This window comes from Daucus carota, chromosome 3 (genome assembly GCF_001625215.2).
Source record: "Daucus carota subsp. sativus chromosome 3, DH1 v3.0, whole genome shotgun sequence".
NCBI classification, from domain to species: domain Eukaryota; kingdom Viridiplantae; phylum Streptophyta; class Magnoliopsida; order Apiales; family Apiaceae; genus Daucus; species Daucus carota.
The window spans coordinates 57,748,266-57,775,392 of NC_030383.2; the positions used below are offsets into that span (position 1 = coordinate 57,748,266).

General features: G+C 33.3%; 3 protein-coding genes and 1 non-coding gene across 6 annotated transcripts; 2 read left to right on the top strand and 2 right to left on the bottom strand.

The window, feature by feature from the left end:
• The first annotated feature begins 1,364 nt into the window (after window positions 1-1,364).
• LOC108213034 (2-oxoglutarate-Fe(II) type oxidoreductase hxnY-like) lies at window positions 1,365-5,734 on the top strand. The gene is made up of 11 exons (XM_017384765.2): window positions 1,365-1,565; window positions 1,867-2,062; window positions 2,576-2,674; window positions 2,830-2,881; window positions 3,331-3,452; window positions 3,536-3,636; window positions 3,745-3,803; window positions 3,973-4,029; window positions 4,821-4,866; window positions 5,210-5,289; window positions 5,510-5,734. The coding sequence occupies exons 1-11, from the start codon at window positions 1,470-1,472 to the stop codon at window positions 5,592-5,594; spliced, it is 993 nt and encodes a 330-aa protein (XP_017240254.1). The 5' UTR covers window positions 1,365-1,469; the 3' UTR covers window positions 5,595-5,734.
• On the bottom strand, window positions 4,153-4,224 carry TRNAP-AGG (transfer RNA proline (anticodon AGG)). Its single transcript has one exon. It is a non-coding gene; the product is annotated as a tRNA-Pro (tRNA).
• A 1,088-nt stretch (window positions 5,735-6,822) lies between the features above and the next one.
• LOC108213036 (2-oxoglutarate-Fe(II) type oxidoreductase hxnY-like) lies at window positions 6,823-11,202 on the top strand. 3 transcript variants are annotated; one of them, XM_017384768.2, is made up of 11 exons: window positions 6,825-7,033; window positions 7,327-7,522; window positions 7,994-8,092; window positions 8,249-8,300; window positions 8,736-8,857; window positions 8,941-9,041; window positions 9,153-9,211; window positions 9,411-9,467; window positions 10,303-10,348; window positions 10,676-10,755; window positions 10,972-11,202. In XM_017384768.2, exons 1-11 carry the CDS (start codon window positions 6,956-6,958, stop codon window positions 11,051-11,053), a joined length of 972 nt encoding a protein of 323 aa, XP_017240257.2. In that variant the 5' UTR covers window positions 6,825-6,955; the 3' UTR covers window positions 11,054-11,202. The 3 variants fall into 3 exon arrangements, with proteins under 3 accessions (XP_063945723.1, XP_017240257.2, XP_063945722.1); XM_064089652.1 differs by having other exon boundaries at window positions 6,935-7,067; XM_064089653.1 differs by lacking the exon at window positions 10,303-10,348 and having other exon boundaries at window positions 6,823-7,033.
• A 475-nt stretch (window positions 11,203-11,677) lies between these two features.
• Window positions 11,678-24,954, bottom strand: LOC108213003 (golgin candidate 1). Its single transcript, XM_017384716.2, has 21 exons — window positions 24,698-24,954; window positions 22,785-22,865; window positions 21,158-21,207; window positions 20,459-21,085; window positions 20,273-20,335; window positions 19,813-19,890; window positions 19,530-19,733; window positions 17,781-17,837; window positions 17,603-17,677; window positions 17,429-17,500; window positions 16,661-16,723; window positions 16,462-16,560; window positions 15,230-15,307; window positions 14,924-14,992; window positions 13,803-13,850; window positions 13,616-13,711; window positions 13,412-13,488; window positions 12,852-12,897; window positions 12,664-12,762; window positions 12,520-12,564; window positions 11,678-12,203 (listed from the first exon to the last, which is right to left on the bottom strand). The coding sequence occupies exons 1-21, from the start codon at window positions 24,723-24,725 to the stop codon at window positions 12,129-12,131; spliced, it is 2,130 nt and encodes a 709-aa protein (XP_017240205.1). The 5' UTR covers window positions 24,726-24,954; the 3' UTR covers window positions 11,678-12,128.
• Between the last annotated feature and the right edge of the window lie 2,173 nt (window positions 24,955-27,127).

Here is a 27,127-nt window from a genome sequence, read left to right on the forward strand (position 1 = left end):
TTTTAAATTTTAAATAAAAAAATATTATATCAAAATCAATTATTTATAATATATTTTTTATATTTAACATTTACTTATATTACATATATCAATTATTATGGAAAAGTTATTTTTAATTTTTCTTAATTACTACTCCATGAGTAGTAACATTGGGTACGAGGACACGACACGCATGTAAATTATAGTATTGGAACTTCTTTTTAAGATTTTCTCTTTTTGAATAAAAATTTAGATATTAAATTTTTATTTAGAAAAAAAAATCTTCAAAAAGAGTTATAGAACTATAATTTATAAGAACATTTAAATACGTGTTGAGTAGTGAAAAAACGTACAGAATTAAATGAGACATATTAAAAGAGAAAATTTTAAAAATATATCATATCAATATCTTCCACTTCAATTTATATGTATTATTTAAATTTAGTTGTTTTCTCATAAATGCCTAAATTCAAAATTATTTTTTCAAAAATACTACGTTTTTCTTAAATATTTCACGAAAATATCAAATTTTTGAAAACATTTACAAATATACTCTATGCAACCCGTTACAATCACATGTAATCATACTTTGAACTACTTACATTTAGTTGCTGACCGTAATTTTGTAAATATTTTCTAAAAATTTACTATTTTTACAAATATTTTATAGGATAGTAAAATCGCAAAAAACTTAAAAAGATGGTAGCTTGGGGAAATTCCCTTTAAATTATGTGATCTAATTTGATAAGTTTTGACATAATTAATATTTATTATTATATGATATTAGAAGTTAAAATTTTATTTATTTTTAAAATAAATATCCCAATTTATTTAATTTTTTGTAATTGTCTCGTGTGTAAATTTCAGTTATTCAATTTCACATAAATAAAAGTAGAATAGATAACCGGACTATTTCATTTAGAGGGGTGTATTGGATTGGGGTTTTAAAGTATTTTTTTGCATTCATGAAATCCGAGAGTATTCGATTGGGATTGTTTAAATTCTATTAAAATCTTGAGGTATTCAACTGGGATTTCAAATTATGCTACAAAATCTGGTGGTATTCAATTGAGATTTTAAATTATGCTTTAAAATCCGATGATATTCAATTGAGATTGTTTAAAATCCATTAAAATCTGATGGTATTTAAATGCTAATGGATTTTTTTGCATTTCATAAAATGATGGATTTTGTGGCATTTTTCAGTGTATTTTAAGTTTTTTCAAATCCCATCAAAATCAATGGGATTTTGAAGCATTGTTCTTAAATCCTATCAATTCTACGACATTTTATCAAGAATCCGCAGAAAATCAAAATCAGACACAATCCATTAAAATTCATAGACTAAAAACAATCCATTAAAATCTCAATCGAATACAACCCTCTTAGTATCGACTTCGTTGATCATTCTCAACTCAGGGAGTCCAGGGTATAAGAAGCTCCGGCACAAAATTATTATAACCAACAATATATATATAGGAATAAAATAAATGGTGAACTCAGTTGGAGAAATTAGATATTCAAAGCTCAATTGTATTGATCTCTCCAGCCCTGATATTCAAAACTCTGTTTCTTTGCTCAAACAGGTACCCCCAGAACTGAGTTACATACATACTTGTGTGTGTCTGATGATTTGAACTCTTGTTTTCAAAGTTATTGTTCAGTTGGGTCTTGTTTAGTTGCTTCAAGATTATAATTTTCTTGTTGTTTTGTGATTCTTGAAATTTCGGGTTTGCATAAAAAGATTGGACTAATTTGTATGTTTTTTTTTTTTTTTTGCTAAATATGTAATTTATGGATACCCTTTAGTTGATTGGTTGGTGAAGTTGTCAACTTTAAAGAGATTGGAGTGATCACACAAATTATTGATTGATTCTTGGTTACTAGGCTTGCTTGGATTGTGGGTTTTTTTATGTTATCAATCATGGAATCAGCCAAGAATTTTTGGATGAGGTTTTTGCACAAAGCAAGAAGTTTTTCGACCTCCCGATTGAGGACAAGATGAAGGTTATAAAGAATGAGAAACATCGCGGATATACTCCAATTCTGGATGAATATCTTGATCCTGTCAATCAAATTAATGGTTTGTTGTTCTACAACCTGTTCTAGTTTTTAGTTTGTAATACTACATATTAATTGCATTATATTTGAAGTATACAGTGTCCTTAAAGTGAGAATTTGAACCCATGACTTGTTGATGGAAGAAGAAGGAAAGGAACCTTGCCACTAAGCCATTAACAGATTATGTTTATGGTTGAATAAGAGTTCATATAAGAAATTTTTGTAGCATGATTGGTTGCCCTTTGCAGAATTTTCATCACTATGTTCTTATTGATGGGATTTATGAAAATTTACCCAGGAATATTCATCCAGTTGATAAGATTGCATATTTGGCAATTGCGGTGTCCGTTTTTGAATTGTCAAAAAGTTGTTACTTTGTCCAAGACAAACCTAATGGTGTTTTAATTCAGCAAAGAAAGAAGCAGCTAATAACCTTTTACTTATCCAAAAGATACTAGCATGTAACATTTTGATGTTTGCAGTAGAAAATTAATGCATTGTAAAGATATTGTACATATTTATTTTCCTTCTACAGGTGACTACAAAGAGGGTTATTATATTGGTGTTGAAGTACCTGAAGGTGATCCTAGAGCACAAAAGGCGTTTATTGGCCCTAATGTGTGGCCTGCCGCAGGTAATTTTTGGAAATAACTATGTTGATGTGAATGAAAATACATTGAAAAGCGTTAGGCTTAAAGTTGGTAAGACTATGGCCTCTTACTAATAGTGCAGGTTTTACTATTTAGATCTAACTAACTGTTTTGGACTTTTTTGGTCCATGATTTACAGATACGTTGCCTGATTGGAGAGAAACAATGGAAAGATACCATCAAGAAGCGCTGTAAGTTATTATTACCTCTACAAGATAGAATCAGAAGTGAAGATTCTCTTTTATGGTTTTAGATATAATATGACTAATACTAGATTAAGAACTAGATTTTTTGACCTGTGGTTGAAGTATTTCCATGCTGCATCTTATTCAAAAGCACTTGTCACTCTAAATTTGGTCTACAAGGTTTAGTGACATTATAAAGTCTGTTTAAACATAAGGGGTCCATCTAGGTATTCTTATTTATTAAGTCATCCGATAGGATTATAACAATGTCTCTCCTGTCTCTCCTGTATGAAACAAGTTGTATTAGGGAAGAATGCTAGTCACCAAAAATTGCAGATTGTCAGTAGACAATTACGTGAAATACGATGTGCCGTTTTATGCTAGATTTTATGATTGATTTTAACAACTTAGTTATGAACTGCAATATGATCTTTCTAGTTTCTATGCTATTACAGGACAGTAGCAAGAGCAGTGGCAAGGCTCATATCCTTAGCATTCGATTTAAGGAGTGATTTCTTTGATCAACCCGTAATGCTTGGTGATCCAATTGGAATCCTGCGCCTGCTTCATTATGAAGGTGAGGCTTTATTATTGGATGGATCCCAGTAGATAAACAATATGGGATATCATTGTTCTTAATAATATAATTTTCAATCCTAGGTCATGTCTCCGATTGCATCAAGGGAATATATGGAGCTGGTGCTCATACTGATTTTGGTTTTATCACCCTCCTGACAACAGATGATGTTGTTGCTCTACAAGTATGAATAATGCTCAACTGAAGTTACTTGGCCTTAGTATCTTAATCTTCTCGGCTAATTGGCCCTGCTAATTTCCTATGCTTTGTTTACTTGCAATTACTAATCTAGATATGTAAGGATAAGGATGCTGAACCAAATGTATGGGAATATGTGGCACCATTAAAAGGGTAAGTTTTATGATCTTTATAAATTTCACTTTCACTGTGGTGGAAATGTTGGAATAGTTTGCATGTCCTTGAGAAAAAAATCTTTACACTCACATGCATTCTCTCAAGTCTTATATCTCAGGATGTAAGTTATTCTACTTTCTGCTATCTTATTTGCTTATCATTCCAGGGCGTTCATAGTAAATATTGGTGATATGCTTGAGCGTTGGAGCAACAATATATTCAGGTGACATTAAACTGATTAACTATCAAGATGTACTTAAACTGATTGGGTATTCATGTCAATTATTTAAACAAAAAGTGTTGTGTGAACTGATAATCGCGATTATAGGAAAAACATGACAATAATGGGGCATTCCGAGAATTGAACTCGGGACCTCTCGCACCCTAAGCGAGAATCATACCACTAGACCAAATGCCCATTTTGAGATAATTTGGTCAAAACTGACAACAGTGTAACATTAGTTAAGTCACGAAATTTCACTGACGGATAATTAATTCTTCGAAGACTAACCAGTGGCTAATATTATCGTTTATTGGCTCTGGTTCTCAAAATTGAATAGTTTTTCTTATATTACTATCCTTATAAATATTATTAGCAAAATTTGTATTTAACTTAATCGTGTATTTGTGTGTGATACTGATACATTTACTACCCTGGCGGAGATTGCTGATAGACTTCTCAATGGGAAAGGGAAAATGGATAGCCCCGAATGCAGAAGTCCCCTCCCGCTATAGTATACTTTGATGGCTTCATTACTGACGCTGAAATTATACAAGGCTAAAATAAAACCAGCATAACAGATTTTTGTATCACTTTATTATTCCCTGATTTTTGGTTATGGCATACTCATAAAGGTCTTGTTTGTTCGGAAGAAGTGGAATGGGACAGAATAAAAGTTTATTTGAAATATTTATTTGGACGTTCTTTCATAGTATTCATTTTTCGGTCCATTCTCCGCAACACCAAAACTAAAACCTTTGTGATCTCTGTTTATATGTATATATCATGTGCAGGTCGACTTTACACCGCGTGTTAAGGACTAAACAAGATCGATATTCTGTAAGTACTTTGTAGAGTTCTTAAATGAAATTTCTGGGATCTAAGGCTATCCTGTAGATGCTTATCTTACAATGCTGCATTAACTCTAAATAAATAGTCTAGCTTGAGTCTCTTTGCATTGTAAGATTTCCAATATTCACTCTTTATATTATTGTCAAAAACTTGTATGATGGCTAGAATTCAACATTTCCATACTCTGTTTGCTCCAATTGTTTCGTTCTCTTCACATGTTGGCAAGCCGCTTTATTTATTCACTTTCACGTATTTTTCTCCTAGTTCAACATTGCTAAATCATCAACAGAAACAAAGTTACGGTTTCTCATCACTATATTCTTGTTTGCAGATCGCTTTTTTTGTTGAGCCAAGGGAGGACTGTCTAGTCGAATGTTTGCCAACTTGCCGGTCAGAAGAGAACCCTCCCAAGTAAGAACAACTTTTCAATTGAGAATTTCATATCCGGATTTTGAGAGTTCTGTTGGAACACATTTATTCGCTCTTTGCATAAATGAAAGTATGTGATAGGCGAATGCAGTTCAGCAATTTATACACAGTACTAAATTATAACTTGAACAGAATTCTCAAGTTTATAACATTGTTTATTACTATGTAGGACTAATTAATTAACTGTTTTCCAATTGGTTAGGTATCCACCCATCGAATGTGAGGCTTATCTTCTCCAGCGATACAGGGATACTCAAGCTGACCCAAGCTCATACAAAATAGTATGAATTAGCTACCTAACTGGAAGCACCATGAACCACCGGATCTTCTGGCCTAATTTCATTTCCAGAATTATTAGCCGAAATTTATTGTTAGCTCAAGCTTAACCTTTTTTTTATTTATAATTATTTCAGACATTTGAATCAAACATACGCTACAAAATGCAACAAGAGAAGGATCATGACCAATTGAAAATAATTTAAACGGTGTAAATGTTACTCGTTAGACAAGTAACACTAGCAAAAACTAATATCTTTAAATTTTTTCAAACAAAATATGGCATGAAGCAGTAATTCAAACAATTAACAAAATGGCATTCCCAGTCTTTGGCAAGAATAGTACCCAATTTCCAATGTTACTAATAATTCCACGCTCAGGGGTGCAATTATATATACCCAATTTTGCAATAACGAATGGCATTTTTTCCATGACAACAGCAGGGATACAGGAATAAAGATTTCAGTTAAATAGGGGCACAAACATGTTCATGTACATGTAGTCCCAGATTATAAACTCTCAGCGTGCATCTTAGCAATGCAAGTATGGTACTGGTAAATTTTTGATATTATCATCTTCACCAACCCATAAAACGAACTCACAAGAACTTGGAGGAAAAATGTTACTCTCTCCGTCCCTTTTTAGTAGTCAAAATTCGTTTTGTACCGGTCAAATTGACCAAAATTTGATTAAAATTTATAAATATCTTATCAATTGAAAAAATAAAAAAAAAATATGTCACCGGAAATAATTTTTAATCTATTTTAAAATGTAATTTTCTGTTTTTTAAAATAATTAAAGAGTGACTTGTGATTTTTTGTCAAAATTTAGTCAATTTGACCAACAAAAATAGAAATGTGACAACTAAAAAACGACGGAGGGAGTACTATTTCAGCTTTAAAGAAAACTTTTCGATCAAATAGTGCTTGTAATTAATTGTATGATATATATAAATTATGTATTATTGTTATAAAATTGTGTGAATTTTTAAAAGTGGAAATCTAATCTGAAATTTGAAACAGAAAGGAGTAATATTATATTAATTATTTGATTTGATTTGATTAGGATTTATAAAAGCGTTAAGGTTTATTAAGCACCATAAAGAGGAAGAGAAAGTGGTTGAATGGAAAATACGAGATAAAGATATTAAAGTAATCTGTGATTAATCCACAAAGTAGTAAAATTTCACGTCTTTTAGCAATCATGTTTTGTCATTGTCTCGTGTGTAAATTTTGGTCCTTCGATAACAATTAAACGGTAGACTGTCATTTCGTATCGACTTCATTGATGATTCCAATTTCCAGTAGTCCAGGGTATAAGAAGCTCCGGTACAAAATTATTATAAGCAACCATATATAGAGAAATAAAATAAATGATGAACTCCGTTGAGCTCAATTGTATTGATCTCTGCGGCCCTGATATTCAAAACTCTGTTTCTTTGCTCAAACAGGTAGCCCCAGAACTATACTTCCATACATACTTGTGTGAGTGTCTAATGATTTGAACTTTTTTTTGAAGTTATTGTTCAGTTGGGTCTTGTTTAGTTGCTTCAAGATTATAATATTCTTGTTGTTTTGTGAATCTTGAAATTTTGGGTTTGCGTAAAAAGATTGGACTAATTTGTATGTGTTTTTCCTAAATATGTAATTTTTGGATACCCTTTAGTTGATTGGTTGGTGAAGTTGTCAACTTTAAAAAAATTGGAGTGATCACACAAATTTTTGATTGATTCTTGGTTACTAGGCTTGCTTGGATTGTGGGTTTTTTTATGTTATCAATCATGGAATCAGCCAAGAATTTATGGATGAGGTTTTTGCACAAAGCAAGAAGTTTTTCGACCTCCCGATTGAGGAGAAAATGAAGGTTATAAAGAATGAGAAACATCGTGGGTATACTCCAATTCTGGATTCATATCTTGATCCTGTCAATCAAATTAATGGTTTGTTATTCTACAACCTGTTCTAGTTTTTAGTTTGTAACATTTATTGCATTATATTCGAAGTATACAGTGTCCTTAAAGTGAGAATTTGAACCCATGACTTGTTGATGGAAGAAGAGGGAAAGGAACCTTGCCACTAAGCCATTAACTAATTATGTTTATGGTTGAATAAGAGTTCATATAAGAAATTTTTGTAGCATGATTGGTTGCCCTTTGCAGAATTATTTTCAAATGTTCTTGTTAATGGGATTTATGAAAAATTACCCAGGAATATTCATTCACTTGACAAGATTGCATATTTAGCAAATGCGGTGTCCAATACAAACCTAATGGTCTTTTAATTCAGCAAAGAAAGAAGCAGCTAATAATCTTTTACTTATCCAAAAGATACTAGCATGTAACAATATGATGTTTGCAATAGAAAATTAATGCATTACAAAGATATTGTACATATTTATTTGCCTTCTACAGGTGACTACAAAGAGGGTTATTACATTGGTGTTGAAGTACCTGAAGGTGATCCTAGAGCACAAAAGGCGTTTATTGGCCCAAATGTGTGGCCTGCCGCAGGTAATTTTTGGAAATAACTATGTTGATGTGAATGAAAATACATCGAAAAGCGTTAGGCCTAAAGTTGGTAAGAATATGGCCTCTTACTAATAGTACAGGTTTTACTATTTAGATCTAACTAACTGGTTTTGGACTTTTTTGGTCCATGATTTACAGATACATTGCCTGGTTGGAGAGAAACAATGGAAAGATACCATCAAGAAGCGCTGTAAGTTATTATTACCTCTACAAGATAGAATCAGAAGTGAAGATTCTATTTTATGGTTTTAGATATAATATGACTTATACTAGGTTAAGAACTAGATTTGTGACCTTTGGTTGAAGTATTTCCATGCTGCATCTTATTCAAAAGCACGTGTCACTTTATTTATTTATAAAGTGACATTATAAAGTCTGTTTAAACATAAGGGGTCCTTCTAGGTATTTTTATTTATTGAGTCATCCGATAGGATCATAACAATGTCTCTCCTGTATGCCATTAAAGGAAACAAGTTGTATTAGGGAAGAATGCTAGTCACCAAAAATTGCAGATCATCAGTAGACAATTACGTGAAATACAATGTGCCGTTTTATGCTAGATTTTATGATTGATTTTAACAGCTTTGTTTATGAACTGGAATATGATCTTTCTATGCTATTACAGAGCAGTGGCAAGAGCAGTGGCAAGGCTCATGTCCTTAGCATTCAATTTAAGGAGTGATTTCTTTGATCAACCCGTATTGCTTGGTGATTCAATTGGAACCCTGCGCCTGCTTCGTTATGAAGGTGAGGGTTTATTGTTGGATGGATTCCGGTAGATAAACAGGATGGGAAATCATTGTTCGTAATATTATAATTTTCAATCTTAGGTCATGTCTCTGATTGCATCAAGGGAATATATGGAGCTGGTGCTCATACTGATTTTGGCTTTATCACCCTCCTGACAACAGACGATGTTGTTGCTCTACAGGTAAAAGAATAATGCTCAACTGAAGTTACTTGGCCTTATTATCTTAATATTCTCCGCTAATTGGCCCTGCTAGTTTCCTATGCCTTGTTTACTTACATTTACCTATTCTAGATATGTAAGGATAAGGATGCTGAACCAAATGTATGGGAATATGTGGCACCATTAAAAGGGTAAGTTTTATGATCTTTATAAATTTCACTTTCACTGTTGTGGAAATGTTTGAATAGTTTGCAGGTCCTTGAGAAAAAAATCTTTATAGAACAGGACAATTTCTATTGATATTTTACACTAACATGCATTCTCAAAAGTCTTATATTTCATGATGTAAGTTATTGTGCTTTCTGCTATCTTATTTGCTTATCATTCCAGGGCTTTCATAGTAAATATTGGTGATATGCTTGAGCGTTGGAGCAACAATATATTCAGGTAACATTAAATTGATTATCTATCAAGATGTACCCAAACTGATTGGGTATTCATGTCTATTATTCAGACAAAAATTTTAGTGTGAACTGATAATCGCGATTATTGGGAAAACAGTACAGTAAGGGGGCATTTCGAAAATTGAACTCGGGACCTCTCGCACCCTAAGCGAGAATCATACAACTAGAACAGATGCCCATTTTGAGAAGATTTGATAAAAACTGACAAGAGTGTGTAACATTAGTTAAGTCATGAACTTTCACTGACGAATAATTAATTCTTCGAAGACTAACCAGGGACTAATATTATTGTTTATTGGCTCGGGTTCTCAAAATTAAATAGTTTTTCTTATATTACTTTCCTTATGAATATTATTGGCAAAAATTGTATATAAACTTAATCGTGTATCCGTGTGTGATACTGATACATTTACTACTCTGGCGGAGATTGCTGATAGGATTCTCAATGGGAAAGGGAAAATGGATAGCCCCGAATGGGGTAGTCCCTCCCGCTATAACGGGGCATGGTGCCGGTATGGTATACTTTGATGGCTTTATTACTGACGATGAAACTATGCAGAACTAAAATAAAACCAGCATAATAGATTTTTGTATCACTTTATTATTCCCTGTTATTTGGTTATGGCATACTCATAAAGGTCTTGTTTGGTCGGAAGAAGTGGAATGGGACAGAAATAAAGTTTATCTGAAATATTTATTTGGACTTTTTTTGTTTTGAAACAATATTTATTTGGACTTCCTTACATTTCGGTCCATCCTCCACAACACTAAAACTAAAACCTCTGTGATCTCTGTTTATATGTATATATAATGTGCAGGTCGACTTTACACCGCGTGTTAAGGACTAAACAAGATCGATATTCTGTAAGTACTTTGTAGAGTTCTTAAATGAAATTCCTGGGATCTAAGGCTATCCTGTAGATGCTTATCTTACAATGCTGCATTAACTCTAAATAAATAGTCTAGCTTGAGTCTCTTTGCAATATTCACTCTTTATATTATTGTCAAAATTTTGTATGATGGCTAGAATTCAACATTTCCATACTATGTTTGCTCCAATTGTTTCTTTCTCTTCACATGTTGGCAAGCTGCTTTATTTATTCATTTTCACGTATTTTTTCCTAGTTCAGCATTACTAACTCATTAATAGAACAAAGTTATGGTTACTCATCACTACATTCTTGTTTGCAGATCGCTTTTTTTGTTGAGCCAAGGGAGGACTGTCTAGTCGAATGCTTGCCAACTTGCCAGTCAGAAGAGAACCCTCCCAAGTAAGAACAACTTTTTAATTGAGAATATCTGGATTTTGTTAAGAGTTCCATTGGAACACATTGTTTGCCCTTTGCCTGAATGATAATATGTGATAGGGGAATGCAATTCAGCAATTTATACATGTACTAAATTAGAACTTGAACAGAATTCCTAAGTTTATAACATTGTTTCTTACTATGTAGGACTAATTAATTAACTGTTTTCCAATTGGTTAGGTATCCACCCATCGAATGTGAGGCTTATCTTCTCCAGCGATACAGGGAAACTCATTCTGACCCAAGTTCATACAAAATATGAATAAACTACCCAAGTGGAAGCACCATGAACCGCCGAAATTTATTGTGTTAACTCAAGCTTAACCTTTTTTTTATTATTATTTTAGACATTTGAATGAAACATTCGCTACAAAATGCAACAAGACAAAGATCATGACCAATTGAAAATAATTTAAATGGTGTAAATGGGAGGTACTCATTAGACAAGTAACACTAGCAAAAACTAAGAGCATATCCAACCATTGAAACTCCTTATCTAAAAGATGAGTTGGCATATTAAAAATACAAAATTTTAGCCAATAGCTCGAAAAACTCCAACCATACCTAGGTGTTGTCTATAATTTTGGCCAACCTCCTATATGAATGGCTAAATTTGTCGCTGTAAGAAATCTGTAGAAAAATATTGCACATCATTTATTACCATATTGATATGATATATTCTATTTTAACAATCTAAAATATTAATAATATATTATTTTAAAATTATAGCCAACCAATATAGCCAATACCATTGAAGCAAAATGTCTTCCAGCTTCAGCAAATTTTACATAATGTCTTACAGATCCCATTTAGCCAACGATTATAACCAACGCCGTTGGAGATGTTCTAATATCTTTAAATATTTTCAAACAGGCATCAACAGTAATTCAAACAATTAATAAAATGGCATTCCCAGTCTTTGGCAAGAATAGTACAGAAAATATGTAATAGTTCCGCAATCAGATCTCAGTTTGCTATGAGAATTTCCAAATGTTAAAAATAATACCACGCTCAAGGGGGTATGCTGGAAATTATAGCATATGTTATATATGCACAGAAAACATTAGGTAATTACAGATGTTACGATATCCCAATCCCACTGATCAAGAAAACAATTCCTCCTATTTATCTGTTCGAGCAGTCTACTAGATCCATATTCTTCGACCGCATCACCATTGATAAACTGTGATGCAGAACTTGGCCATTGACCGATGTATAATATATTGCCATGTATTTCTATCAAAATCTATATGGTTGGTTCTGCTTGTTTCAGTTTCCACCAACAGCATTGCATCATTAAAACTGGGGGTATGATACTACTAGCAGGAGCATGACTATTACGGTAACAAAGTACTGTTAACAAGTCCCATAGATTCTGCAACTTCTCTTGAGGCAAAGGTGTCATCTTGCTCCTGTTCATTGTACAAAAGAATTAAGAACATGCAGCAAAAGGGTGCAATAAATATACCCAATTGTACAATCACGAATGGCATTTTTTCCATGACAACAGCAGAAATACAGGAATAAAGATTTCAGTTAAATAGGGACACAAACAAGTTCATGCAATGCACGTATGGTACTGGTCAGTTTTTGATATTATCTTCTTCACCATCCCATAAAAGGAACTCATAAGAACTTGGAAGAAAAAATGTTACTATTTCGGCTTTAAAGAAAACTTTTCAATCAAATAATGCTTGTAATTCGTAAAAATAATTTTTTTATCCATACCTGAAGTCGATGCAACAAATACATCAAGAAAAGGTGCACAAAAACCTGCAATATGGTTTCGTGTCACCATGCATTTTATAAAAAATCAATAAACTTTAATAGAAGCATTGTTTCGGAATATCTTAATATAATAATTTTGCCCACCAGATAGAATAATAGTAGAACTCGAGCAACAGGATACCGCCAAAGAAATCTTGTAGCCCTAACAGCACCAAAATCCAAGAGTTTTGCAGCCTTTTGCAACTGCAATCAGCAGGTTCCAGATATAAGAAAATCAAACAGAAGCAAAGCAAGAAAACAAGAAACAGAGTAAAACCAAGCACGGAGGAAACCTGTATGCTAGCCCCTGCCATGTGGCGGTGATGCAAGGGAAGAGGCCTGAAATTGAGGATAAAGTACTTTATCATATTAAGCAATAAGAGATACATCAATATAGGTATTAGGTGACATAAACTGGCACAGAGTATTCCCCTTCATGCAGATGTCCACCAAGACAAGTCAACATTTTAGGATAATATATAATAAGATTATTTCTATTAGTTTTACAAATTAAGATTCTGTTTCAGTAAATTAATTACACTATAAACTCGTCAAATAATAAAAAAATTACTGCAAATGCAAAGATATAACTGTTTGTGTTTCATCTTCATTGTTCTGCATTGCGCTTGCTAAATTTATTTGGTACTACTAGCTACTTCAGGATTGGAACAAATTGAGGGAGGAAAGGAAGTTTTCAGGGTCTCGGGCTTCTCTAAAGGTCACCCAAAACAAAGTCTTCTCTGTATATAATACATAGCTAAAAAATTATCCTAATCTAGATAAAGATCTATTCATGTTGTCAAGCCTAGGTTTTGAATGTCATATTGCAAGTAACAAGGACTGAGGATCATACTCAAGGGCTTTCATGTCAGTGTCTTCTTCCCAGGACGATGACCCTCGACGAGGAACTCTACTGCGCTCTACTTCTATCTGTTTGTGCAAACATTGAATCCGTATAAGCAACCAATAAGGGTATAGAGAAACATATAACTGAACCGTAAAAGGCAGGCATGTGCACTGTTATTTGCATTAAGAGGTTAGACAATTGGAGTCAGACCTGAACCTCTTGTATACGCTTCATCTCCTTCTCCAATTGAAATTCTGCAGCAGTTTTTTCACTAGACATGGCTTCCAGCTGCGTTTGCTTGTAATACTAGACATGCATGAAGATCATGTGCAACTATTATCAGAATGTATATAGACAGAAAACAGTAAATGGGTGTATAAACAACAGGTTTCAGTACCAGCAAATCAGTGAGGTCACGGTACCGTTTTTCCAGCTCCATATGCTCCTGTTCAAGAGCAGCAGGACCACACAAAATTATTGTCAAACATATATATGGTAGTTGCACTGTTTGAGTTATCTCTTCTTGTGTTTAGTCAGATGTTACAACAGAGATATTATCAGTTGCATGTAAAATTTCATTGAAATGTTGTCATGTATTTTTATCTTTTGTATACATCACAGCCATCACTAGATGCTTAGTGGAGACGCTCACTGACAAAGACCATGAGATAAGACTCGTAAAAAGAAACCTTACAGCCTAGCAAAAACATTATAATATTGAGTGTGAGAGCTGTCCCAGTGGAAACAGGGCCTTGCGTTGATCCAAAGGGTCATGGGTTCGAACCTCACCAGCTCCCGGGCATTCACCCGAGTTGAAGAGACAGTGGGATGAGTTGAAGAAAGGGGATCGGGTTCCAATCCGTGCATATCGCAGGGAAGTTCCCACCCACTGGGTCTTATCGCTCGGTTAGTCCGATTTACCTGCCTGTGTTGGCTATGGAGCTAGTCGGCAGGTTTCTAGGAAAATCCTAGGCAGGCCAGGGTGTCCTGTAATACGCCTTTTGAAGAAAACATTATAATATTTAAGACTGGCCTTCGGCCATTTGTTTTTATAGTTATGTTTCGCGATCATTTAGAGAGGACACGGAAAGAATTAAAGACGCGTAAAAGTTTCATTGATTTTTCCTTGTATTTTGGCTTTTGATAGTTGCTAATAAACTTCTTTAAGCACTTTGTTCTTCGTTTCAATCTTGAGGGATGATTTTTTTTCTTCTTTATCGTAATTTTCCATGGAAACATTACATCCATAGAACAGTGTAAAGACTTCTTGTGTAGTTATATTATTCCACACTTTATTATAAGTTCATGAATGTAAGCTGATACATCTAAATTGAATAAATTACTAGGTGCTTCTAATATTCATCGAATCTTGTAACCTCCTTGCTTTCTTATAGTTTACTCTCTTTTTTAAACGATTTCTGTGCAAATATCTAACACTATCATGTTTATAACTACTTCACATATTCCTTATAATCTCGTGTGCAAGCACAGAAAATGAAATAAGCAATAGAGCACCACCTGTCGTGAATAATGCTCTGCATCTCTTTTCATGGAAGCCATTTCAACTCTCATTTTTTGAAGTTCAGCCTGCAACCAAGAATATAACAGAAAGAAGATGTATAGGCTTAAGAAATTATAATTATTTTCCGATAACAACAGAAGCGGTGAGATCAAGTATTTTTTACTTTATAAATGTCTATTGTGCTGCACAATCTGCATTCTTATTACTTTAATAATTTATTTGATGAACTAAAAACATGTGTTGTGCATTTGCATTCCCATTACTACTAACTTATTTTTGTCTATCTATTGACAGAAACTTGCCTCCAACGAAGAAAGCTTGCTCTCAGCATCTCTCTGACCTTGCCTTGCACGCTCCACTTCATCCTGCCATGCTTGTATCTACACATTCAAACATTTTGACAAAATTTTCAGAATAGACTTAATTTTTAGAATGGTGAGTGTTTAGTTATATAACATACTGCCACTTACATGCAAAGAGGCATAAACTTGAAATAGATATACAGGACCCAACATGGAATATAGGATATTGCAAAAGAAAAAGGGACCTTCGATGTCCAACTGTGATGCACAGATGGAGATTCGAAATAGATGGTCAGTTGATCAAAAGCCCATATGCTCATTAAGAGTAGTATTATTTATAGTAATAAAGTAATTTTAGAGCAGATAATGTCTTACCGCACTCTAAATCTATTGAACTTCAGAGCAATATATACGTGTACTAAAATATAAATGTTAGCATGCCTTTTGAAGTAAAAAAAGAGCATCATGCATCGAATAACATTTACGAATTAGAGGAAAGAATGTAATCATATTATAAATTTTTTGCTATAAACCATATATTCCCTCAAACTTACATGGGCATAACAAAGTATGCTCTGAAAACCATATATGAATACCATATTCAACTCCATATCCATAGTATGAAGCACTAAATATAATAATACAGATTAAAGTTCATTGAGTTTAGAGATTAGATTATCCATAATATGACAAAGGTCCAACGAAGACATTAGACATTGTTCACATTCAAAATGAATGGACAGAAACAGCTCTAGTATCTGTTTCAAAAGGTGCAAATTCCACAGTAGTGAATTATGAGAACAGTGGTATAAATTTTTTCAAGCTGAACTTCAAGAAATGAAAGCCATTTATAGCCACTGCCTACTTTGTTACTGCTTTTTCAGAACTATAAAATCTGTTAAAGAGTCATTTTAACCTCTAAAATAGAGATGTGACTCGAAATATATCAATAAACAATGCAATACACATGAGTTGTATACATTGCCTTTTTCAGACCCACAAGTACTTATCAAGAGTGAATTTTTAATCTTAAAAGCATAGTATATATTTTTTAATGTTCCAGCAAGTGCGCCTTTTAAAATTATTTTTCATATGTTTCTAAGTTCATCAGTACTCCATTTATCTTAACCAATGATATATAATATATACTGTCAAATTAAGTTCTTATCTCCAATTATAATTTTCAGAGTTGCAATGTTCAACAGTAGCCTTCCGGTAAAGTATTTCTATACCTGAATTGCCTGATTAGCCTCTTCAGGAGACTTTTTTTGCCCGCGACGATTACGAACTTCCATGTCTTGCAGTTCTTGATTTAGAGAAGAACATTCAACCTGATTGTAAAGAGATATATCTTGGTCGAGTTAAAATCTTTACAAAAATATGCCGGAGTTTATTGCAAAAAAGAGATGCATATAAATGACTACTATCTACCTCAAGAAGGGCAATCTTCTTCTCAAGCTCCACTGTTTTGGACATTCTCTCATCTGCTGTTCTCTAAATAAAGAAAAAATATCTGTAACCAATTAGATATAGGAACTAAGGAATAAACCTAATTTCTCCCTATAATAAAAGAAACGATACTATTGTCCTTGAAACAGGCAATCTCTAACATTCTGTTTATTGTATATTGAATAAGAGGAAGATCCAAACAATATTCAGCATTCTGATGTAAAATTCGGAATTTGCCTTCAAGATTCATATCAGGTTTTTGATATTTTATCTATGTACCAGATCAAAACCATGGAGATAATTTAGTATGAATTTTACATCACAACTACACAAACATAAATATGGCTGCTTAACCCCTGCTAATTGGTATAACAGTAGAAACACAAAAAATATTTATTCCATAGCCTTAGGATTGTGAAAGTATGTACATGACAAAAGACTCTAGCTCTAGTTGAATACTTGAATTTACTTAACATGCATGCTTTCACAATTCTGAATGACAGTGAGAACTTCATTTTGACTGTATAAACTTTATCCCGTCTCAGATTTCATAAATTTACCCCCAAAAAGGAATGGGGGAAAAAAAAAACTGTTTATTCCACATAACCCAACATACTATAGATAGGTCAAAAAACCCTAATTTAGATGTATATTGATAAAAGTAGTGAGAGTTGTATGAGTATTTGATAACCCGACAGCCCTTTCAGAAATCCAAGTAAGTAGTTGCAAACAAATTATACAATAAATTACCTGAATCCTAGCTAGGGCGGTTGATGCATCAAGAGCTCGATGTTCCAACTCAACTTCTCTTTCCATAGCAGCCTGTTTTTTAGGTAATATTACTATAAGTGAGTAAACAATCAATAACAAATAGATACAAACAAGATTAGAAAATTATTACAAAAAGATATGTATAGATTTGACCATCTTCGTAGCATTGTGTGCAGCACGCTCTTCTTCTGCCCGCCGTTCTACAGAGGACAGCTCCTCCTTTAGAGCCTGATATAATTTATGTCATTTATCTCAGATTTATTATAAGCTAACATGTGTCAATGTTTTGATAATATTATACAATGTGTGATGGATAAGAGAATCAACTTACTTGCATCATCCTTGTTTCAGTTAATTCTCTATTTCTCATTATAGACTCCATGCTTGCCTGGTAGAAGGTAACAAGACATTCCCAAATAGCTCTCAGATGAGATATATGTTGCTCATAAAGAATGCATGTATTTATAAGTCACCACAGGATTTAACTTGAAGAAGGCATTAACACCAACTGCAATTATGGGCTGTGGACTGTGGTAAGAGTGAACCAGTTCTATAGAAGTACGTTCCACCAAAGTAGTTATACTTATAATGAAGGCTATGGTTTTTAAGTAACGCTTTAAATGATCAAGCATCTTTGAGCTGTCTTCTAACATCTTATTCCACACCTAATCTTGCAAAACAGCTACAAGGATGTAAGTTTTCTCTTAAAATGTTTGTAAAAGCCATAATTAACTCACCCAAGGTGAGCCTGTAATTTCAAGCCATCCTGCGGCAGTGTCAGTTCCATATTAGAGAGCTTAACAGACATGATGGAATAGGTATTTACTTATGTCATTTGATCTGGCTTCATCTAGTTTTCTGCATATATTTGTCATATGCTGTAGATTATAGTAGCTTTTACCAATCCCCACGGTAGGAAGATACGTTTGAGTGATTTGAGTAGCACTTCCAATATAAAAACTTACCTAAGAAAATTTAAACCCTGTTTGTATGTCTGTACAAGAGGATTATGAAGTCTTTAAACTTGTTCATAATATTTGATAATATAAATAAATATCTTCATAAATAAAATTTATAAAGTATATCCTAAATTGGATTAAACATAGACAATATCACGATATGACTAAATCTTGTATAAGAATTAACATATATAGAATATTATTAACAATTTTATAATCATTTAACATTGTAGTGGGATAGAAAGAAAATCTTACAATAAAATATAGAAAATATTATAATATGAAAAAAATCTTAATTAGTAATTAACACACAACAAACCTTATGAGTAAATAACAATTAACATAAACAATATTGTGATAGGATTTTTTAAGTGTATCTTCAATACAAATTGACTATATAGAATAATATGATACATACTACCTATTATAAAGGTAATTTTTAAATAGTTTAATCCAGCCTGAAAAAATAACTAATGCCCAATCTCCAACCATTCATCAAAATTAAAAAGTTCCGGCATTGATAGTATAGCATAGAAGTTCTTGACAAACTAAATTAACCCTATGCTAATACCACACAGACACAAGCGAACTTATTGTATGATAACTAAGTTTTTGCATGTTCTCTTAATTTAAAGTAAAGCATATGCTTGTTACTGAGGTCACACCACGTCTACCTTGGCATAATTGGTTATCTTTCATACCATCTAAGACCCAAGCCATCCTCTTTGCAAGCTAAGACAAGTTCCTAATTTAGTTTATTGCAGTATGATCTTAGCATCTTAAGCTTTTAATAAAGGGGATGCAGACAGGAAATTTCTGGACCATGTATGAAAAAAAAAAAAAAAAAACCTAAATGTTGGAGATACTATTTTTTTATTATAAAATTAAAAGTTTCAAGTATCCCTTGATATAGGGATACCAAAGACAAAGCTAATTATACAGAGACAGTATTTAAACCAGTTGACTAGAGAACTTTATTTGTACCTCAAAGCCACAATGATCCAAAATTTTAAATGCACAAATATATTGTTCAAAATGCTCTATACAAACGAGATATACAATACGAAATAAAATATAAAAGAATCAAAATGTTTTGCTATTTGGCATGAAGATAAATTCACCTGCAATGATGCTAAATTCCCCTCAGATAGAGCAGCCTGTTTTTTGATTGCATCCATCGAGCTAACAAGTGACTCAATTTCAAAGTTCTTTGCGGCCAAAGCCTCAGCCATATTTGACTCTACTCTAGTCACCTCAGTTTTATAGGATGATAAGTCTCCCTCTAGCTGGTGTATCCGCATTTCATATGATTTGCTCAATTCTCTCTGTTGCATCAGAATCATTAATGTTATCACTGAGAATTTTATAGCTTTAATAGACCCAAGTAAAGGCTTACAGGTTCACCTCTGAAATTAGAAGTTCCTCTAACTGAGCATTTTCACTTTTGTACTCTTGAAGACGTGATGAGAGTCCAGCACAAACCTAAGTATTATTGAGATGGTTATTGGACCATGAAAAGCATGATAATCTAGAAGGCTATAAATAATGTTGTTATTTGAATTTAATATTTAAGAATTTTTATTGGTAACTACCAGTGAAACTGAACCAAAGTTTTCGATCTAATAGAAACTTGGTAGGAAGGTAATATAGTCGAAAAATTCTTGAGTATAAAGTCGTGGATAGTTTAACATTCTCGTGAATTATAGTTAGTTAAGATACTACCTGAACAAGAGAGGGGGGGGGGGGGGGGGGGGGGGGGGTGGAGCGCACATATATATATCATCAGCATAGAAAAAGATATCTTGTTAGCCAGCAATTGATTATTCCCTTTATGAATTATGTGCTAGAAAAATAAGCTCTTTACCCGTGCCAATCGTGCCTCTTTAGATTGACCCGTGGAAATTGCACTTTTGAGGAGACCTTGAGCCTGTAGAACTAAAACATAATAGTCAATAAAAAATCCCGCATCAGAGATCTGATAATTAGAAAGACTAGAAATGACAGTTTAAACCAAAATAACTTTTTCTCATTTTCTATTAACATACTTTACCTCATCGAGCTGTTCCTGCACTTTAGCTGGAGAAACATCTTTGTTCTCCTGATGACTCATTTGACCTGGTCGAGCTTCAACCTTCACCTCAGAAACTTTCAATTGTGCATCGACATCCATAATAGGTGCATCCACACTGACAGCTTGAGATTTTTCTTGGTCCATCTTCATAGTAGATTCTGTATCTTTGGCATTCTCGACAGAATCAGCTGCATGATCTTTTACACTGATATCAACACTTTTGGAAGCTAGTGAAGATGATGGTATCCCATGGTGACCATCTAAAGGAGTCTCAAGGACAACATCACCATCAGAAGCTGGCGGTACAATCTCTACATTAGCAACAGTTCCTGAGACCTCATCATGCTCAGCAACATGCCTCACCTCATTGTCAGAGATTGTGCTAGATATAGTACCGACTACAGAGTCATCTCCTTTAACAGTCTGTTGCTCCTCGTTGCTATTAAGGGTAGTGGAACTGATAGGACCACTGTCATTGTTGTCAATGGATTGAGTAGCTCCATCTTTACTGGATGCTACATCTGAGCGAGATGTTTCAGAGCTAGTCTGATCCACTTTACTCTCTGCTGGAGTACTCGATTCATCTGAGGGTAACTTCTTTGAAGGCTGGATATAGAATTTGTTAGACACTCGCACAATATAAAGTGTGACATATAGATATAGCAGACACCTAATTACCTTTGATTTACCCCTTGTTTTCTTTGCTTTGGATCCTCTTCCATTTGACACTAAATAATCGAAAAGAACAGATAAATCAAATACATAATCAAACACTAATATCTCAAAAAGAAATAACAGCTAGAACGATTAGCATATTTGTGTAACCCATATATGTCAACATTTGTTTCATAGAAGAATAACCCATATATGTCAACATTTGTTTCATAGAAGATTATCAGGCTTTCGTACACGACCTAAAAAGGTGACGCATTGATATACAAGAGACTGTCATGTAAATAGGAAGATACTAAATTGTAGGCATGGGCCTATTATTTTAGTGATTATGGGATCCTTATTTATGCAATGAATCTATGGGTCATGTTCCACATAGAACCACTAGCCATAGAACCATTAGCTTATTTCTAGTATTAGTTAGGGTTCTGCAGCAGAACTGCACATGAAATTACTTCTAAACACACACAACGATGCAAAAAAACATGTATTTAGATTTAGATCCTGAAAATCTATGTAAAAAATAGGGTTTTGCAGTAGAACCTTGGTCGTGTTATGGTTCATTTTAAGAATTGGTTCTCTCTTGAGCGAGATGTTCCACATAGAACCAATAGCCATAGAACCCTTAGAACCATTAGCTTATTTCAAGTATTAATTAGGGTTCTGCAGCAGAATTGCACATAAAAAAATGTCTTATTTATGTATTATATTTTGAAATTACTTTTGAACACACACAGCGATGCAAAAAAACATGTATTTAGATTTAGATCTTGAAAATCTATGTAAAAAACAGGGTTCTGCAGCGGAACCTTAGTGGTTCTATGGTTCTATTTTAAGCATTGGTTCTCTCTTGAGCGCGACTTATGAATCTATATATTTAGACAGGAAAGTTCTGTGTGCTAAAGTATCATGAGAAGATATGTTTAGTATCAAGCTGATATTGGGACCTGGAAGTAGGTTCATAGAGTAAAGAAGTAGGGGGGCAACCAAGAGGAAAATCTTGGTCCAACATAGCTTTTGCATTCAAATTTTGCTTTATATCTTTGCATGCATTAAGCTTCTGAAACCTTAGACATTTGTATGAATTTTTTTTTTAATATTATATCTAATGGTTCACATCAACCTTAGTTGAAAATTTTAACTAATGCAATCATCAGGAGTAACAAAAGATGAGGCTACCATACCAAACTACAAATTAAACCTATGTTCGGTTATTAAAGTTCAGTATAGATGTAATATTCAACTCCGTCGAATAAAAAGAATACAACTATTAAAAGACCAGATAAAAGGATACTAATTATAATTCTAGATCCCTAATTTTTAATTATTACCAAGTATCTGATTTCTAATATATTCTAAATCAGATATTACAAATTATTTAATTAAAAACACATTTGCATCATATAATTCTAACAACTAATTTATTATTTCCTTCCGAGCATCAAAGAGTGCTTACCCCTCACTCCCCCACCCCACCCCACCCCAACCCAACCCAAAAAGGCAAAAAAGTTAAGCTTGCTTTGACCCTACATACGAAGTAGAAAAATAGCTAAAAAGCTTTAACAGTCATGTACAATTAATCACTATAAAGGCAACTCGAGTCACACACACACAAAAAAAAATTAAAATATACCTGGCGCCTGAGAATTACTTTCCTCATCTGGTTTGTCGCCTACAACGAGCTTTGCCCTTCGGTCTACAACTTCGAACAGATCTGACAGCAAAAGAAATACCAAGACTTACATAATTTAATCTTAATTAAATTCAAACGATCACATACAACATTGATGCTCTCTATCTAATGACACTGACTTTTTCTTCATCCACCAAGATATGTATCAAACCCACCTAATTTTATATTGTTGCATCATACATGACACAACTAGAGTCGTAAACCATATATTTGGTTTCAATAGAAAGCACAAAAGTATAGTATTAAGAGGCATAAAGTATGCTAAACTTATTGCCCACAAATTACTCGGCAAAAACAGCTTTCCTTTCCTGAAAAGCTAAAATGAACTTCGGCAAAACAAACTACTCCTCTAAACCACAAGTTGGTATGCTCTAAGAGAACCTGCTTTGCATAATGGCCAAAGGAATCACTCGAAAATCAGTCATAAAGACTAAAGTGGTATTACCAGAATATAAAAGAAAAATGAATGAGCTCAGATATCTGGCAGACTCTTGAAAAGTAGAAGCATAGTGATTGGATTTTCTTTCACTAACTTACAGCCATTTGGCATAATCAATGATGACTAAAGATATTTTTTGTTTGTTTTTTTTGGCTGTTCAAGCCCATAAAATTGTTATCAAACCTTTTTAATTAACCGAACAATAAAGACAGCTGTGATTCCATGTCCAAATGCACTTAGTCTAAGTGCATATATAGGCTGTCCCATTCGCAACAGATCTACTCCAGTACACATCTAAATAACTTTTTATGTTAGAGTCCACAGGTGGGAAACCAAAAACAAACTCGGTTATTTGGGCCCTGGAGGATTGACAGGGTGAACTGATAGCTTTAAAATACAAAATATCCATTTGAGTCATTATGGGTGTATTTTCCCAATTCACACGTCTAAAGGAGTATATGCCGGACTTATTAGATCTGCAGCAATTCATGCGACAATTGGTCATTAGGGATATCTAGAGAGTCCATTTATGAGATATTGAGATCTTTTAGAGGTCAAAAGGGGCACAGATGCTTAATTTGTCACCAGGTAGATATGAATGCTGTACCATATAGTACAGCGGGAAATCTTTTGGCTTTGAATCAGGGTCTGATACAGACCACAGCCATTTACATTATGACAAACAATAAGCTAGTTTAGAACCAAATTACGCACCCTCTAAAACCAATGGCTGATCTTAGAAGAGACCAGCAGCAACTGGAGCCATAACCCCTACTGGATTTCACAAAAGCAGTACAATTTTTTCCCTAAAGATAATCTTGTTTCTAACATAATGATCTCTGCTTAAAATTATAGAATTCATTGGTCTCATATCATGTACATCTGAAATGATGAGCCAAATTTGTTCATAGCGTAAATTTATTTTCAACTTAACCTCAACCAAAAGTAAATCTTAATTCCACCCCTACAACAAACCCAAGGAAACCAATATAAAAAGTAACACCTTCGCTTGCATCTTCAAAAAATGTTTTTCAATTTCACCTTAGTTCCACCTCCAAAACTTGCAATCGCTAATTCACTATCGATTTATGCTCATCACAAAGACTGATTTCACCTCTCCTATTCTCCTTGTTCGAAATATCAGCTAACAAAACGCAATTACTCCACATCCGAGCTCCCGAAATCTCCTACATTACAACTAACCCAATTGCAGAACCTGGAAATTCAATCTCGCCTTCCTAATCAAAAGGGGGGAAATCACTCGTTTGCCCTAACTAATCAAACTCAATAACAACTGACAAAACGCATCAATCACATAACAAACTGAAATTAAATCAAAATCATTCTCAGATCATCACATACAAAACGACAATTCATCACAAAAACAGATAAATCTAAATCAAGAAAAATTTACCTTCAGCGGCTTTGAGCCAATGCGCCATGGAACGAACGATATCGAAGTGTCGGTGGCTGCGGAATCGAGATTTAATTTGCGAGATTAATGTTTGATTTAATTAAAGTATTTAATTGCGAGATTTATTTCACGAGATCAGAGATTTGTGTATGTGTGTTATTACAAACTGATTTGTTGCGGGCAAATTGGTGTTTGATGATTAGGTGCACTGTCTATTGTCTTCGTGTTTGTGTGTGTATATTGTTCTTATTATTTATATTTTTTTAATCATATACGGTTCATAGATATGTTTTTGATTTTGCTAGATACTCTAAATTGTTACCGCCAGGTCCGCCACCGTTAGTCATATTGATTTCTCATTTCTGCAAGATGTAAATTACTCCATATTTTATAAAAAATATTAAAAGATTCTCCCTCCGTGTCATGTCCATTTCTTTTTATTTTTTGAACAGCGGCTCATATCCATTTCGATTGTCAAGAGTCACCAATTTTATTCTTTTTGAAATAAAGGTGTTAATCTAATAATAAAAAACTAATACGGCATCTACACCAATGATCGAGTCGAACAAACTGGAAATTGCAATCACATGTTCTTATGAAGAGACAGTTAAACGATATTTTGAAGATAAAGTATATACAAATACAAATATCACTTCATGCATCCTCGTTGAATCACTGGTACCTCTTCATCATGCCCTAATAGAGTTATCGTTTGAGTTATCGACCAGAACTGCGATTCCATGCAAACTTTCATCATCAAATCAAGACACCCACTTACAATAAAGAAGCGAAAACAAAACTCTCACAAGGGAGAGAAAACAACCTTAGATCTGGAGCGGAACCACAAAAACAAGAGAAATCAGACTGAAAATCCACCTGATTGAAACAGTGAAGAAAGACAGCGAAATCTCCGATGGTTTTAGATCTAAGAATCTTCCCGAGAATAGATCTGGAACAGAACCACAAAAACAAGAGAAATCGGACTGAAAACTCACCCACTTGGAAGAGAGACAGCGAAATCTCCGATGGTTTTAAATCTAAGTTTTCCGAGAAAAAGTATTATTCGAAAACTATGAAGAAAACAAAGTAATTATCGATTTGGGGCTTTCCCCCGGTGAAAACCGATGGAAGCCCCAGGCGGCTACCACATAGACTATAGAGAGAATTAGGGTTAAGAGTGCTACGAATTATCTATTCATTATTTTTAAAATATGAAAGTTGCATATTAAAATAGACTAAATATAATTTCTAATGATATAATTTCTATTTTTTTTCAATTATATGATACATATAATTTCAGTCAATGTTAAAAATGGAGTAATCAATGTAGTGATGATTTTGACTGGTCAAAAGTCAAAACGGAGGAGTATATTGAATATACTATTAACTGGGATGAAGGGATATTAAAAGTTTATTTGAGTGAGTTTAAAATAAGTATTTTTTGCTTAAAATAAAGTAGTGAAGTGGAAGTCAAAAGCCAATTAAGACTTATAAGTGATTAAAGTGTTTGGAAAAGAAATAGAAGTCACGAAACAAAAATTTGTATTCTTGATTTCTTATAAGTACTTCTTGACTTTTTACACTTAACAGTACAAATAAGTGTTTCTAAGTTATAAAAACGGAATCCGGGCTTTTAAGTCCCGGCCAAACAGGCCCTAAATTTAAGAACATATTTTTTAAGCTTTTTTTTTTGAGGTCACCAGGGCTATAAAAAAAATATGGAGTTTTTAAAAGATATCTAAAAGTAAATATTAGTTATAAGTTATATTATAATTTTTTAAAACAATATATTAAGGAGGTGTTGCCAAAAAAAAACAAAAATTTACCCGGGCTAATAATTTAGAATCCTGATAGTATGGATCCAAACCAAAGTGCAGAGCTCAGTTGCGGGCCAAAAGTCCAAATATTATCAACTTGCAGTTGCCAAGTGACTCATTTTAAATCTTTTCCGGTGTTAACATTGGACGTGCAAAACATTTTGTGGCTGACCCAAAAAAGCTATATAATTATATATTCTTGTAAATTAATACTAGCTTATAGCCCGTGCAAGGCACGGGAGCTTTTTAATTATTTATAAACTTTTTAAATATATTTTAATTGGTGTGAAAAAATTAATTTATAAATAATAAATTAAAATTGTATATATCATGCCAAAGTATTAAATTCTTTCTATCAAATTTTAAACCAACTCCTATTAGATTATATTTATAAATGTATTTTATACTAGAATTATTATAATGTCATTTAAATATTTTTTTAAAAATTTTTATGGTTCGAGATTAAAATTGATGAACACAATTTGTTTTGAATTAAGAAGATGAATCATAAACGTGCAATAAGATGGTAGAATTTGTTTTGGATTAAGAAATTTTTTTTGTATTTGTTCCTCACATAAATCGGGCTTATTAATTTTGAAATATATTAGGTAAA

What these genes read in the sequence shown, in the direction of transcription:
- LOC108213034 (XM_017384765.2), top strand. Translation starts at nt 1,470, where the DNA reads ATGGTGAACTCAGTTGGAGAAATTAGATATTCAAAGCTCAATTGTATT. An exon ending in TAATGTGTGGCCTGCCGCAG is followed by an intron (nt 2,675 to 2,829) that starts GTAATTTTTGGA and finishes CATGATTTACAG; the next exon opens with ATACGTTGCCTGATTGGAGA. An exon ending in TGGAGCAACAATATATTCAG is followed by an intron (nt 4,030 to 4,820) that starts GTGACATTAAAC and finishes TATCATGTGCAG; the next exon opens with GTCGACTTTACACCGCGTGT.
- LOC108213036 (XM_017384768.2), top strand. Translation starts at nt 6,956, where the DNA reads ATGATGAACTCCGTTGAGCTCAATTGTATTGATCTCTGCGGCCCTGAT. An exon ending in CTGTTTCTTTGCTCAAACAG is followed by an intron (nt 7,034 to 7,326) that starts GTAGCCCCAGAA and finishes CTTGGTTACTAG; the next exon opens with GCTTGCTTGGATTGTGGGTT. An exon ending in TGGAGCAACAATATATTCAG is followed by an intron (nt 9,468 to 10,302) that starts GTAACATTAAAT and finishes TATAATGTGCAG; the next exon opens with GTCGACTTTACACCGCGTGT.
- LOC108213003 (XM_017384716.2), bottom strand. Translation starts at nt 24,725, where the DNA reads ATGGCGCATTGGCTCAAAGCCGCTGAAG. An exon ending in TGCAGGAACAGCTCGATGAG is followed by an intron (nt 20,336 to 20,458) that starts GTAAAGTATGTT and finishes TTAGTTCTACAG; the next exon opens with GCTCAAGGTCTCCTCAAAAG. An exon ending in AGCGTATACAAGAGGTTCAG is followed by an intron (nt 13,489 to 13,615) that starts GTCTGACTCCAA and finishes TTGCACAAACAG; the next exon opens with ATAGAAGTAGAGCGCAGTAG.